General features: G+C 32.0%; 1 protein-coding gene and 1 non-coding gene across 2 annotated transcripts; both read left to right on the forward strand.

Annotated features, from left to right (window-relative positions):
- The first annotated feature begins 5,761 nt into the window (after positions 1-5,761).
- Positions 5,762-11,166, forward strand: LOC137807138 (sucrose synthase). Its single transcript, XM_068607609.2, has 13 exons — positions 5,762-5,895; positions 6,819-6,947; positions 7,323-7,449; positions 7,557-7,708; positions 7,797-7,989; positions 8,277-8,708; positions 8,824-8,997; positions 9,086-9,202; positions 9,287-9,453; positions 9,549-9,773; positions 9,968-10,531; positions 10,621-10,759; positions 10,865-11,166. The coding sequence occupies exons 2-13, from the start codon at positions 6,850-6,852 to the stop codon at positions 10,892-10,894; spliced, it is 2,418 nt and encodes an 805-aa protein (XP_068463710.1). The 5' UTR covers positions 5,762-5,895; positions 6,819-6,849; the 3' UTR covers positions 10,895-11,166.
- A 1,411-nt stretch (positions 11,167-12,577) lies between these two features.
- Positions 12,578-12,649, forward strand: TRNAD-GUC (transfer RNA aspartic acid (anticodon GUC)). Its single transcript has one exon. It is a non-coding gene; the product is annotated as a tRNA-Asp (tRNA).
- Positions 12,650-13,153: the final 504 nt, after the last annotated feature.

Genomic DNA, 13,153 nt, shown 5'->3' on the forward strand with positions numbered 1-13,153 from the left:
TGCTTTTTCAGCGTTTCTTGAAGTTCAAACTGCTTTGGTTGCTGAGTTTTATGGAGTTATACATGCTATGGAGGAAGCTCAAAAAATGGGACTTACTAATGTCTGGCTTGAATGTGATTCTGCCTTGGTTTGTGCTGCGTTTACTGCTAGGACTAATGTTCTGTGGATGCTTCAGAATCGATGGAATACTTGTCTTAATTTTTGTGGGACAATCAGGTTTAGGGTAACTCATATTTTTCGTGAAGGGAATGCGTGTGCTGATAAGTTGGCTAATTTAGGATTTATTCATAGAGAATCTTTTCATTGGTATAATAGACTCCCAGCTAGTCTGTTCTTAGAATTCTTTATGAATAGGTATAATCTACCTATGTATCGTTTGTGTTAACATATGGGTTTTGGTATAGTCCCCCCATATTTTTGTATTTTCTTTCTTTTTTCTTTTTTTTAATAATATATATTTTTTTTTTAAAAAAAATATATTAAAAGTGTGTAGAAAAAACAATATTACAAAATTTAAGATTAAATAAAATAATGAATATATATTTTTTAGATTATTTATTAAATTATGAATATTTTAATAATTTAAAATGGATCGAATATTATATAAATACGAGAGTATCTATATATTTATCGTCATTCTCATATTAATTTAAAATTTCAAACATTACTCACTCTTATTAGTATATTCGTACTACTAGATGAATGTAAAAATATTTTGTGAAAATTTAGATGAATTTAAATAATACAAGGATGAATTTATTTGTCATCCTTATTTATTTAGTTCCAAAACACCAATTTTTCTATCAATATTGTAAATCACTTAACTTAAATCTGAAATACAACTTAACACATTAATCTTTAATAACAATGCATTCTAACACATAATGTAATTTCTTAATTCTTCATTTAGCGTGCCCTTGTAGTCAAATAACTCCAAATCCAATAACTCTTTATAGATAAAAAGAAATTTAGCCATCATCTACACAACCGATATTTTCTCTTTAGTCAAACCAACACTACTTTTAGACTCTTAATCCCACTTAGAAAAAAAAACCTCAATAAATATTTCAATCAACTTATCTTGATTAACTTCCACTACCTTCCATAAAGATATGTTCTTTACGAGTGGAATAAATAACTTATCAAAATTAAACTCTTTAAAAAAATATAAAAAGATGATTTTAGAGAGATAATTTTTTTAATAAAAGCTAGATTTTTTTTTATCCTTTAAAAAATTCATAGTTAAAATCAATATTTATGAGTAAGTAAATTAAACTTTATCATAGAAAAAAATGTAGTAGATAAACGTGAACAAAAAAATTAGCACTAACTAGAACAATATAATACAAACAAACATGTATGTGTTTATTAAAAGTCTTACAATTATTTTCTTAAATAAAAAGTGAGATAAAATTATAAAGAATTTGAAAATACAATAACTGGTACAAAACATTGATACTCTCGATCTAGTATGCAAAATGTTACTATCCTTGAGACAAAGTGGACCCACCACGATCAAAGTTATCCACAACACCCACTCCTTCCCCACATGTTTTCTCTATCAATTCTTTACAGTGCTTCCATTAAAATAAACATAGGAAAGAAACTTCTTAACTACTTCTCCCCTCTTTAAAAAATCTCTAATTGCAATCCTTAAAAAAATATATTAATTCATGTTTTTATTTATTAATCAAATATAATTTTTGCTAATTTTTCCAAATAAACTTTACTAATGTCTAAATTTATAATAAATAATATTCTCACATGAATACTGTTAAATTAAGTTGATTTATATCCTATTATAAAAGCTTTATTTTTCTTCCATTTTTATTTTATTTTGAGAGGTAACTTTGGTTTTAAAAAAAATTGAATATTAATTAATACATATTAAGTAAACTGGTATTGAAAGTCAGATAACAAAATTAAAATTAAACAATAAACTAAATGACGATCAACTACATAAATATTTAAATTTTCAATAATGGAAAACTATTCTTATATTAAAACAATATACTGCTGACAAAAGCATAATATATTTTAAAAAAATACATAAAACTAAATTACTTAATTCAAAATAATTTTCATTTAAAGTACGAATTTAAATAATTGAAATTTGTGGTATATTAAGATCAATATTTTAAAACATTTAAAAATGTTGTCAGACAAATATTAATCCAAAGTTTTAAAGTACTGGTTAAGGACTTTGCTTTTTTTTTTTATTAGAATATGAAAAAAAAACAATTGTAATATACTTGGACATAATTTAATGTTTTTTTGAGATTGTTCTAAAGACACTGTTTTTGCTAATAATCAGACTTAGGAACATAAAAAATGTTGTCGGTGGTTTGTGCCGCGTCAGATGTATAAACACAACACATCATTAAGTTGGGACCCATCAAGAGATACGTGTCAGATGGGACTCATGCAAAATGGTTTGTGCCACGTCAGATATAGAAACCCAACCACAGTATTAAGTTGGGACCCACAAAAGACAGGTGTCAAATGACCCATGCAAAACTATCTATATAAAATGGTGATATATATGAGAAAAACTAAGAGGGGACATTAACATATCCAATCGAATGAGAGAATGACACGTCATTGTTTGTTTAGAGTATTTTGTAAATTTAATCATTTTTTATCATTAATTTAATGAATCTATTATCTCATCGTCCTCTCCACTGCACCTACCTTCTTCCAATTCCTTCCCTATCTGGTGCAGCTGCCAATTTCAGTAGGTAATACTAATATTTTTAAACTTCACATTTTTATAGAATAAATTAATAAATTATATGACAGGTAACCAATAAAATCACTACATATTTTTGTATTTATAATATAATTATACAAAAATTATATGACAAATTTGTTACCTTTTTATAATTATTACTTTAAATGTAATATAGATTTATATATGAAAAACACACAGAAACTAAACTTTAACTTTTCTACTATAAAGGTTAAGAATTTTTTAATACAAGATTGGATAACTATAAATAAAGCTTTTGTACGGTGAGTGTATAATTTAAATTTAACTTCTTGTCCAAAAAAAACAAGCATACGTCACTGCTATATTAAAAGCGCAAGTACATCACTGCAACAATTTTTGTATATAACTTTTATTAATTTTTTAGTTAACTTTTAAATTAAATGACGTTAATTTAGGAGATTTTTTTTAATATAACTTGTGATCACTAATCTAACTTATTAAATATTTAATTTAATTGCTATATTTTTTTTTTGTAATTTATTGTTTTGACTTTACAAGTAACAAATTATATGTTTTTTTTTTCAGAAAAACAAATTTAATGAGTTTTAATCTTGTTGCTAGCACTACGAGTAATGGTTATGATTTTCTTATGGTATAGAATTAGTTTAGGATGTTATCCATTTGTTAATTTATTAGAAATTTGTTTGCAAGACTGAATTCTGAACGGTGTGACATTGGTCAAAGCCAAAAATAATGAAACTTGTTTGGCCATTTGATTTTTAAATTACCATTCTTACGCATAAAGTCAATGATTGTAATAATTGAATGATTGTAAGTAAAGAATGAGATTAAGGTAATTATGTAAATGAAATGAATTTAAATTGGAAATGATTTGTTTTTGTATAAATAGGAGAATTGATGACAGTGGTTTATTATTGTAATACAAAGAATCCCATCAGCAGTGTAGAGAATGAGAGAAGAGCATTGAGTCAAATAGAACAGGAACCACATAAAAGTAAAGGTGATTGAAGAAATGAATTGTTTACTAGGGCTGCAAAATGAGTAGTTAGTATAATATAATAAGGAGAAAATAATGGAGTGGGAAAAATGGATAAGGATATGAGTTAAAAAACAGGGACGATGAGTCGGAGAGAGAGAGTGCAAGAAGTGGTTTCTGAAAACAACAAATAAACCGCACCAAGGTTGGCATGCCAGTGATAATGAATGGTTCTTTTCGAGGCAAACTATAAATGTTATCAAAAACTGCTGTTTCTTCAAATTTCAAATATCCCCACCACAACAATATGGTAAATTTAATTAGGTGAATTGGAATTTGCTAGAAGGACACTGATCTCATTTTCTTGTTTTTTTGGACACATTCTATTGTATTCACTTTTCTTTATGTGCTTCTTCACTCCTTCAACAACAACAACAACAACAATAATAATAATAATAATAATAATAATAATAATAATAATAATAATAATAATAATAATAATAATAATAATAATAATAATAATAATAGCTTTGTTTCCTCCTCCGAGTGCTGGCATTTGACATGCAACTTGAGATTTATATATGGAAACACGTATATTATTTACAACGTCAAACTTTGGTATTTTCGATATTTGCATGGGGTAATTTGTCATATAGTCATCATCACTGGCTACTCATCTCACTTTTTTAATTCAGAGCATATTCTACATGAGGTCCCCTCATCATTATATATGTATTTTTTTTTAATTTTATAATTAGGTTAAATATATTTTTTGATGTAATTTTTTTAAAACTTTAATATTTAAAAATTTATAATATAAAAATAATTAAAATAAATAATTTTGTAGATAAAATTATTCTAATCGGAATACAATTAAACTAATAATAAATTTTAAAAAAAACTAATAATTATTATACATGAAAATAAATATTTTAATTATCTAAATAATTTAGAATTTAAATTAAAAATAAAAATTAATTTCATATGTTATGATGGAAACAACATTTTTAACCCTAAAGAAAAAAAATATTTGTACACATATAATATAGATTGTGGCGAACATCACAATGTACTCACCAAACCACCTTTCATTTTTTCATAAGCACACGTCATACTTACCTTGCAATCTTACGTTATAAATAACATTTACAAAATTTTAATGGTGTTGTTACTTCATTATTACAGTTAAATGATTTTTAGTTTAAATTTATTACAAAGTGGTTACAAGACTCTCATACATGATTTATTCAGGGATAATATACTCCTTCTCTCATGATTAACACAGTTTGCTTTCTTCATCTCTAAGCAGATATATAATGATTAAATAGCTAATAATATTTGGTCCACAAGATAAAACTTATCGATCACTCAGTTTTAATTAATTCCTTCAACATCAAGCACCAAATAAATGCATTTCTTCATTATTAGTTCTTTTTAGTTCACTTGAACAAATTTTATTTTCTGACATTTACATTTATTTCATCTCAATGGACAGATGTACGGATCATAGAGAAATGTACTTATCAGGGGGTTCAATAGTACCCTGATTTCTTGCGCCCACAGTTTTATGAAACATTAATTTATATATTCAAAATATTTATGATCCTGATATAAACACAGCTTTAACGTAGAATGGCATTAACTTTGGCACAATAAATTACAATTTAACATTATTATTAAACAGTTACAATTATGTTCAGTTACTGCACTAACTTTCAAATAAAGAATGCCTTGTTGCACGGAAAAAAAAAGTCACATTCTTATGCAGTGAAAAGAGTATAATTATTGTACCATAAAATCATTGCAATAATATCATAGTAAAGTAAAGATATACCAGAAAATAAATAAAAAACTAACGTGGCACAATGTAATCACTGTAAGAATGCATATTCTAATAATTCTATTTAAATTTTGCAGCAACACTAAGAATATACTTTTATTATACCCTGTACATTTACTCAACCACCCTTGGTGGAGTAAGAAAGAAGATGATAAAGTTTTTTTGACCTTTGGTGAATCTCTTACTTAGTTAAAGCTTTTATTTAGTTTATTTATTTATTTTGCATATGTGAAATTCCCCTTCTGGTGCTCCTCTTGTCTATAAATTGATGCAGCCACCACCTCAGTTTCCATTCATTCACTTCTTCTCTTTCTACCCCCCTCTCTATTTTGCGTTCATTCTGTTTTCGTAAGTACTGTTTGTTCTTTTTCTCTTTTCTGTGTTTTTTTTCAGTTTTTTTTTCTTTCTTTTCGTTGTTCTGTCTTTCCCTGTTTCGGTGCTCTGTTCACCGCTACCACGTTAGAGTGATTTTCATCCTCTGCATGTGTCATTCTCTTGTAAATGGATCAGACTCCATCCTCTCATATGGGGTCTCTAGTAATGCCATAAAACATCACGGGTGGTGCTGTTACACCAACTCTGTTTCTGGGTCTACTCTGTTCAATTTTACTCAGAAAAACTTGTTCTTAGATTGTGTTCGGTTTGTGGGAAAGATGATCCTGTCGGTCTGTTTTTTTGTTAATCCTCGACCGGTGGTTACTAGGATTAAACTCTTGAATGCATGTTCTGTGTTAAAAAAAGAAATGAAGAAAACACTTTGTACAGCTGGCCTCGAACCGAGGACTTTTTTTGTTGGTTTCTTATTACTAAAAATTCAGAAGAAAGTCTTCTTTTTTCTTCGGGATGAACGGTTGAGAATTATGAGAGGTTTAAGCTAATAAATTTATTTTAAAACCACTTTGATGGTTGCTTATTGCTATTCGTGTTCTAATTAATTAATGTAATTATGATGTAAAAGGACAAGTTGGTGACAGGAAAAAGAAAGTGCATCTTGCAATTATTCTTCTGCAGCACTGTTTAAGGTTGAAATCCTAGTAGAAAAAAAGTAGAAGATCTGGTATTATATTTTTGTGGACAGTTGGTTGGTGGGGGTGGGTGGTATGGGTCTTGATATCCAATCCAGTTTTGTAGAATATTTTGTTTGTGTTTATTTAGTTTTTGCTCAACTGTTTGGGGTATTGACTTTGTGATAACTCTAGATTAATGATTTTTCATGATGATATGTTTTGTATATCCTTGATCGCGTCTTACAATGCTTTTTGTTGTTGCAGTTGAAGTCTTTCCCTGTGATCTTCCTTGCCAATGGCCGCTGATCGTTTGACCCGTGTTCACAGTCTCCGTGAGAGGCTTGATGAAACCCTGTCTGCCAACAGGAACGAAATTCTGGCCCTTCTGTCAAGGTAACTCGTCATTTCATTTTTGGTTTAGGAGTTCTTTAATGGTCAAAGGGTTTTACGCTGTGAGTTTGTTTAAGGTTGCTTAATTTTTTGTATCTGTGTGTTTTCTCTCTCTTTTAAGGTGGTGGAAGTTCTACTAATTATGTTCAGACAATGAGTTTGTTTGAAATAGCTCAATTACGAGTGTGTGTGGGTGTGTGTGTTTTCCCTCTTTAAAGGTAGTGGAATGTGTTTAGACAGTGAGTTAGTTCAAAGAAGCTCAATTTGTGTTTGTTTTTGTCCTCTCGTAAAAAGGTGGTGAAAGTTGTACTATGTATGCGTTCGAGAAGCATGTCGTGTAACACTAACAAGTTTACGGAATTTATTAAATTTTGACAGGATAGAAGCCAAGGGCACGGGGATCTTGCAACACCATCAAGTCATTGCTGAGTTCGAGGAAATTCCCGAGGAGAGCAGACAGAAGCTTATTGATGGTGCCTTTGGAGAAGTTTTGAGGTCTACTCAGGTAACGAGCTTCTTTTGAGCTTTCAATTGAAGGTTTTTAGCTATGATTTGTGGGGTTTGTTTTGTTGGTTTTCTCATTTCATTGTTTCTTCTCTTTATATGTTGTAGGAAGCCATAGTTTTGCCACCATGGGTTGCTCTGGCTGTTCGTCCAAGGCCTGGTGTCTGGGAGTACCTGAGAGTGAATGTGCACGCTCTAGTTGTTGAGGTGTTGCAACCTGCTGAGTACCTGCGCTTCAAGGAGGAACTTGTTGATGGAAGGTGAAGAAAAGGCTCGGAGTTTTGTTAAGTGGTGTACTTGGTATGTTACTTACACTATTTCTAAACGTCTCTCTCACTCTTATTGCAGTTCTAATGGAAACTTTGTGCTTGAGTTGGACTTTGAACCCTTTACGGCATCCTTCCCCCGCCCAACTCTTAACAAGTCAATTGGAAATGGTGTGCAGTTCCTCAACCGCCACCTTTCTGCCAAACTCTTCCATGACAAGGAGAGCTTGCACCCACTTTTGGAATTCCTCAGGCTTCACAGCGTCAACGGAAAGGTGGGTATCTATTTTTCGCCTTTAAACTAAAGCAAGTAGTGAGAAGTGTATGCATGCGTTAGACACATTCTTCAGTAGTTCAATGACTTGAATATCTACATCCATGTTTGGACCATGTCTAGTAACCAGATCTGGAGTAGAAATCTAATATGTATGTGGCAACAGAATCTCTAACATGTTAAACACGAGGCATGCAGTTAGTTCATTCTTTTGCTTATGGTTTTAGTGTTGTTCTTGTGTGTATGTGTGCTTTGATTTTACTGATTGATTTTCTTTTTCGTATGCAGACTTTGATGTTGAATGACAGAATTCAAAACCCTGATGCTCTTCAACATGTTCTGAGGAAAGCTGAGGAGTATCTGGGTACAGTGCCTCCTGAAACCCCCTACTCAGAATTTGAGCACAAGTTCCAGGAAATTGGTTTGGAGAGAGGGTGGGGTGCGAACGCAGAGCTTGTACTTGAGTCAATTCAACTTCTCTTGGATCTTCTTGAAGCCCCTGATCCGTGCACCCTTGAGACTTTCCTTGGAAGAATCCCTATGGTCTTTAATGTTGTTATTCTTTCGCCCCATGGTTACTTTGCCCAAGATAATGTCTTGGGATACCCTGACACTGGTGGTCAGGTTGTTTACATCTTGGATCAAGTCCGTGCTTTGGAGAATGAGATGCTCCATCGCATTAAGCAACAAGGATTGGACATTGTTCCTCGTATTCTTATTGTATGTCCTGTTATATATAGATTTTTTATGTCTTATTAGCAAGTTTACTTGTGTACAGTGTGTGGCATGTGGATGTGTTCTTCTAATCTGTGCTTGTGGATGTTGTTAAATGCAGATCACTCGTCTTCTCCCAGATGCAGTAGGTACTACTTGTGGCCAACGTCTTGAGAAGGTGTTTGGAACTGAACACTCCCACATTCTTCGAGTTCCCTTTAGAACTGAGAATGGGATTGTTCGCAAGTGGATCTCAAGATTCGAAGTCTGGCCCTACTTGGAAACTTACACCGAGGTAAACTTTTCGCCCCATAATAATTTTAACAAAGTTTAAGCATTTTGGCGTGTTTTCACTTTTCTAATCAATTGTCTCTTGTTAACAGGATGTTGCTCATGAGCTTGCCAAAGAGTTGCAAGGCAAGCCAGATCTGATCGTTGGAAACTACAGTGATGGAAACATTGTTGCCTCTTTGTTGGCCCATAAACTAGGTGTCACTCAGGTTGGTCCACAACTATCTAGTTAACGTTGTCTAACTATATATGTTGGAACTCAGAGGCCTAAGATTTTATCTTTATCTATTTAGTGTACCATTGCTCATGCACTTGAGAAGACCAAATACCCTGAATCCGATATTTACTGGAAAAAATTGGAAGAGAGATACCATTTCTCTTGCCAATTCACAGCTGATCTATTTGCCATGAACCACACAGATTTCATTATCACAAGTACATTCCAAGAAATTGCTGGAAGGTGAGTTTCCCCTTTTATATTTTTGTTCCTTTACCCAATTTTCTTATTGATTAGATCACTAAATCTCTTGAATCATTGTACAAATACTTTTGCAGCAAGGACACTGTTGGACAGTATGAGTCTCACACAGCTTTCACCCTTCCTGGACTCTACCGTGTTGTGCACGGTATTGATGTCTTCGATCCAAAATTCAACATTGTCTCTCCCGGAGCTGATCAAACCATTTACTTCTCCCACAAGGAAACTAGCCGTAGGTTGACCTCCTTCCACCCCGAAATCGAAGAGCTTCTTTACAGCTCAGTCGAGAATGAAGAACACATGTTAGTTTCTCCTCTCACTTTGTTTATCTTATCTAATCTTATCATGCAAGGTTTTAATTAAATTGTCATCACTTTCAATCACAATGTGAGAAATTACAGACAAATACATTGTAATGGTGTTGTGGAGCATTGTTTTAAAACCTTGATATCATGTATGGAACATTTTGTCTAATGCAAAATTTGATTTGAGACAGATGTGTGCTGAAGGACCGCACGAAGCCAATTATCTTCACCATGGCAAGGTTGGACCGTGTGAAGAACATCACAGGACTTGTGGAGTGGTATGGTAAGAATGAGAAGCTGAGGGAGTTGGTGAACCTTGTGGTTGTTGCTGGAGACAGGAGGAAGGAGTCTAAGGACTTGGAAGAGAAGGCCGAGATGAAGAAGATGTACAGCCTGATTGAGACCTACAAGTTGAACGGGCAATTCAGGTGGATTTCCTCTCAGATGAACCGTGTGAGGAATGGAGAGCTGTACCGTGTGATCAGTGACACCAGGGGAGCCTTTGTGCAGCCTGCAGTGTATGAGGCATTTGGTTTGACAGTGGTTGAAGCCATGACTTGTGGGTTGCCAACATTTGCCACATGCAATGGTGGTCCTGCTGAGATCATTGTTCATGGAAAATCTGGCTTCCACATTGATCCCTACCATGGTGACCGTGCTGCTGACCTCCTTGTTGAGTTCTTTGAGAAGTGCAAGGTTGAGCCATCTCACTGGGACACCATCTCTCAAGCTGGTCTCCAACGTATTGAAGAGAAGTAAGCAAATGAATGTACTTTATCTTTCATGGACTCATCTTGGTCTCAGAGGTTAACCTTTTTCTTTGTTTGCTGGTTTTATTCCACAGGTACACATGGCAAATTTACTCCCAGAGGCTTCTCACCCTCACTGGTGTCTATGGTTTCTGGAAGCATGTGTCTAACCTTGATCGCCTCGAGAGTCGCCGCTATCTCGAGATGTTCTATGCTCTCAAGTACCGCAAATTGGTAAGTTTAGCATGTTCATATTATTTTCTCATCCTAGTTCTACCTTGGAATATATATATATATATATATATATATAATCTTATGTTTTCATTGTTTTTGCCTCAGGCTGAGTCTGTGCCCCTTGCTGTTGAGTAAACTGAGGATGAAGAGTTGGACAAAGAAATGGAGGAACCGGCTTTTTCTTTCTCTTTTGGAGTTTGTCGTACTTGAGTTTCACAAATAATGCCCATGACTTTAATTCTGTGATTAAGCTTTCGATAAGAAGGAGAGAGGGAGAGAAAAAAAAAAAGGAGGAAAAAAAAAACCCTTTTGTTTGTTCTTTTGCATGATTTGGATCTTGATTGAAAAAGCTTCAAATTGGGGTGTTTTACCCATCAGTTCAGTTTTAAGCCGAGCCTTCTTTCTCACTTTGTCGTGTTCATGATATCCTTCTCCAACTTTAGATTCATGCACTGTTGCTCTTCTCTCTTTTATAAACTCAAAACAAAACCATGAAAAAGCATCATCGTAATAACTATAGTGTTTTGTAGGACAAAAAACGGACCACCCCCGCAATTTCATCCATTGTTGTCCATAAATATTACGAAAGTGAAAATTGACGTTGGAATTTAAAGATTTAATAGTAGTTGTCAAATCTCATTGTTCCATAAGTATTTAATTATTCTGGAGTAGCAACAACTAGTCACGAATATTTTGCGTCATGCGCAGTATCTACCAATTTATGAGGTAAAAACAATGAAATAACTTTCTTGCTTGTTCCCACTTTCACTTTAGTCAAAATAACCATAAATTACTAACCTTTTTGTTTCCTTCATTCTCATCATACACATACAGTGGGAGAAGCATTTTGTTTTCAACTATTTTACCTCATCAAATTGGATGTGTCTGGAGAAGATTCGTATTTTATATGATGAATACTAATTTTATGAACCAAACAACTTTACCAATTAACTAAGACTAAAAGTAGTGATAAAAGATATGAGAAAGAACAAAATTTGTGTAAGAAGTCCTTGAAGGTGTGAAATATCTATTCAGGATCTCATATGCTTCCGAATCTTGGTTTATTTGAATCCCTTGGACAACCACTTATCCCTCAGCATTAGTTCTTTCACTTTTTCTCTTGTCTTTTTTCTAAAAAGATATTTTAGTTTTATTCAATTTCTGGTAGTCCCAGTATCACAGTTCACAAGTAAATACTCTATTTACTTTATTTTATTTTGGGAGCAGGAGGTGTTTCTGGACCATCCATCAGCAAAAGGCCTAACATGTAAAACAAAAAAAAATTAAAATAAATATTTAATTGAGTACAACAAATATTCAGTTAAATTATTGATATACTTTTTAAATTCGATCAAAATAGTACACTTTTATTATTAAAAATTTAATTCCGTTAATTTTGTTTCAACTCTATTAATTATTAAGGTAATATATTAATTACTAAGAGAATTGAACACATATTTAATATTTATTATTTGTCACATATAGTTATTAAATAAAAAATTAACTTCAATTTAAAATACTTAGTGGTTCATTCAAGATAATTATATATTAGTGTTGATTTTTTGTTTAATAAATACAATGCAAATAACAATAATTACTAAATGCTAAACATGTTCAGTCACGTTAAGTATTAATGAAGTTCAAATAAAATTAATATTTTGAATTATAATCCGAAAAATTATACAGAAGGCAGTTCAAATTTAAGTAGGTTTTGCCATTTATGCTCTTTAACGAAAGAGTCACTAGTGAAGCAATTTAACAAATCTCATAATAAAATATTAATATTAAATAATATTTATTTAAAATGTTATCAATGAAGTCGTTGTAGTATAGTGGTAAGTATTTCCGCCTGTCACGCGGACGACCCGGGTTCGATCCCCGGCAACGGCGTTTATTTTAGAATTTTGCGTTTGTTAATTTGGCCCTGCTAATTTTATCATTCCATGGCATAATTGCCTATTAATTTGTTTGTTTGCCCTTTAATTATTGACAAAACATTTTCATTGTTTGAAGTAGAGTTTAATATACTTTTATTTGTTTAAATTTTAAAAATTCGTCAACGGCTCTCTCAATTGGATTTTCTTTTTCATTTAAATCAAATTGAAATTTAAACTAACTTATTAATTATATACACCGTCCGTTTAAATATTTTTAAATCAGTGTTTGTATTGAAATAAATATAATAATATATTAAAAATTGAATAAATATTAATATAAAATCAATCTATGCTCAATAACTGATGATATGTGCATTTTTAATAGTTATTTTGATAATGTTATATTTTCCTTTTTGAAAAAAAATGTTATATGACAGACAACGTAATTCAGTTTGTACCGTTATCAAATTATAAACTATGGTATTTGATATAGATTTTTACATAATTTTTTACACTG

The sequence above is a fragment of the Phaseolus vulgaris genome, chromosome 3, assembly GCF_051622355.1.
Source record: "Phaseolus vulgaris cultivar YP4 chromosome 3, ASM5162235v1, whole genome shotgun sequence".
NCBI lineage: Eukaryota > Viridiplantae > Streptophyta > Magnoliopsida > Fabales > Fabaceae > Phaseolus > Phaseolus vulgaris.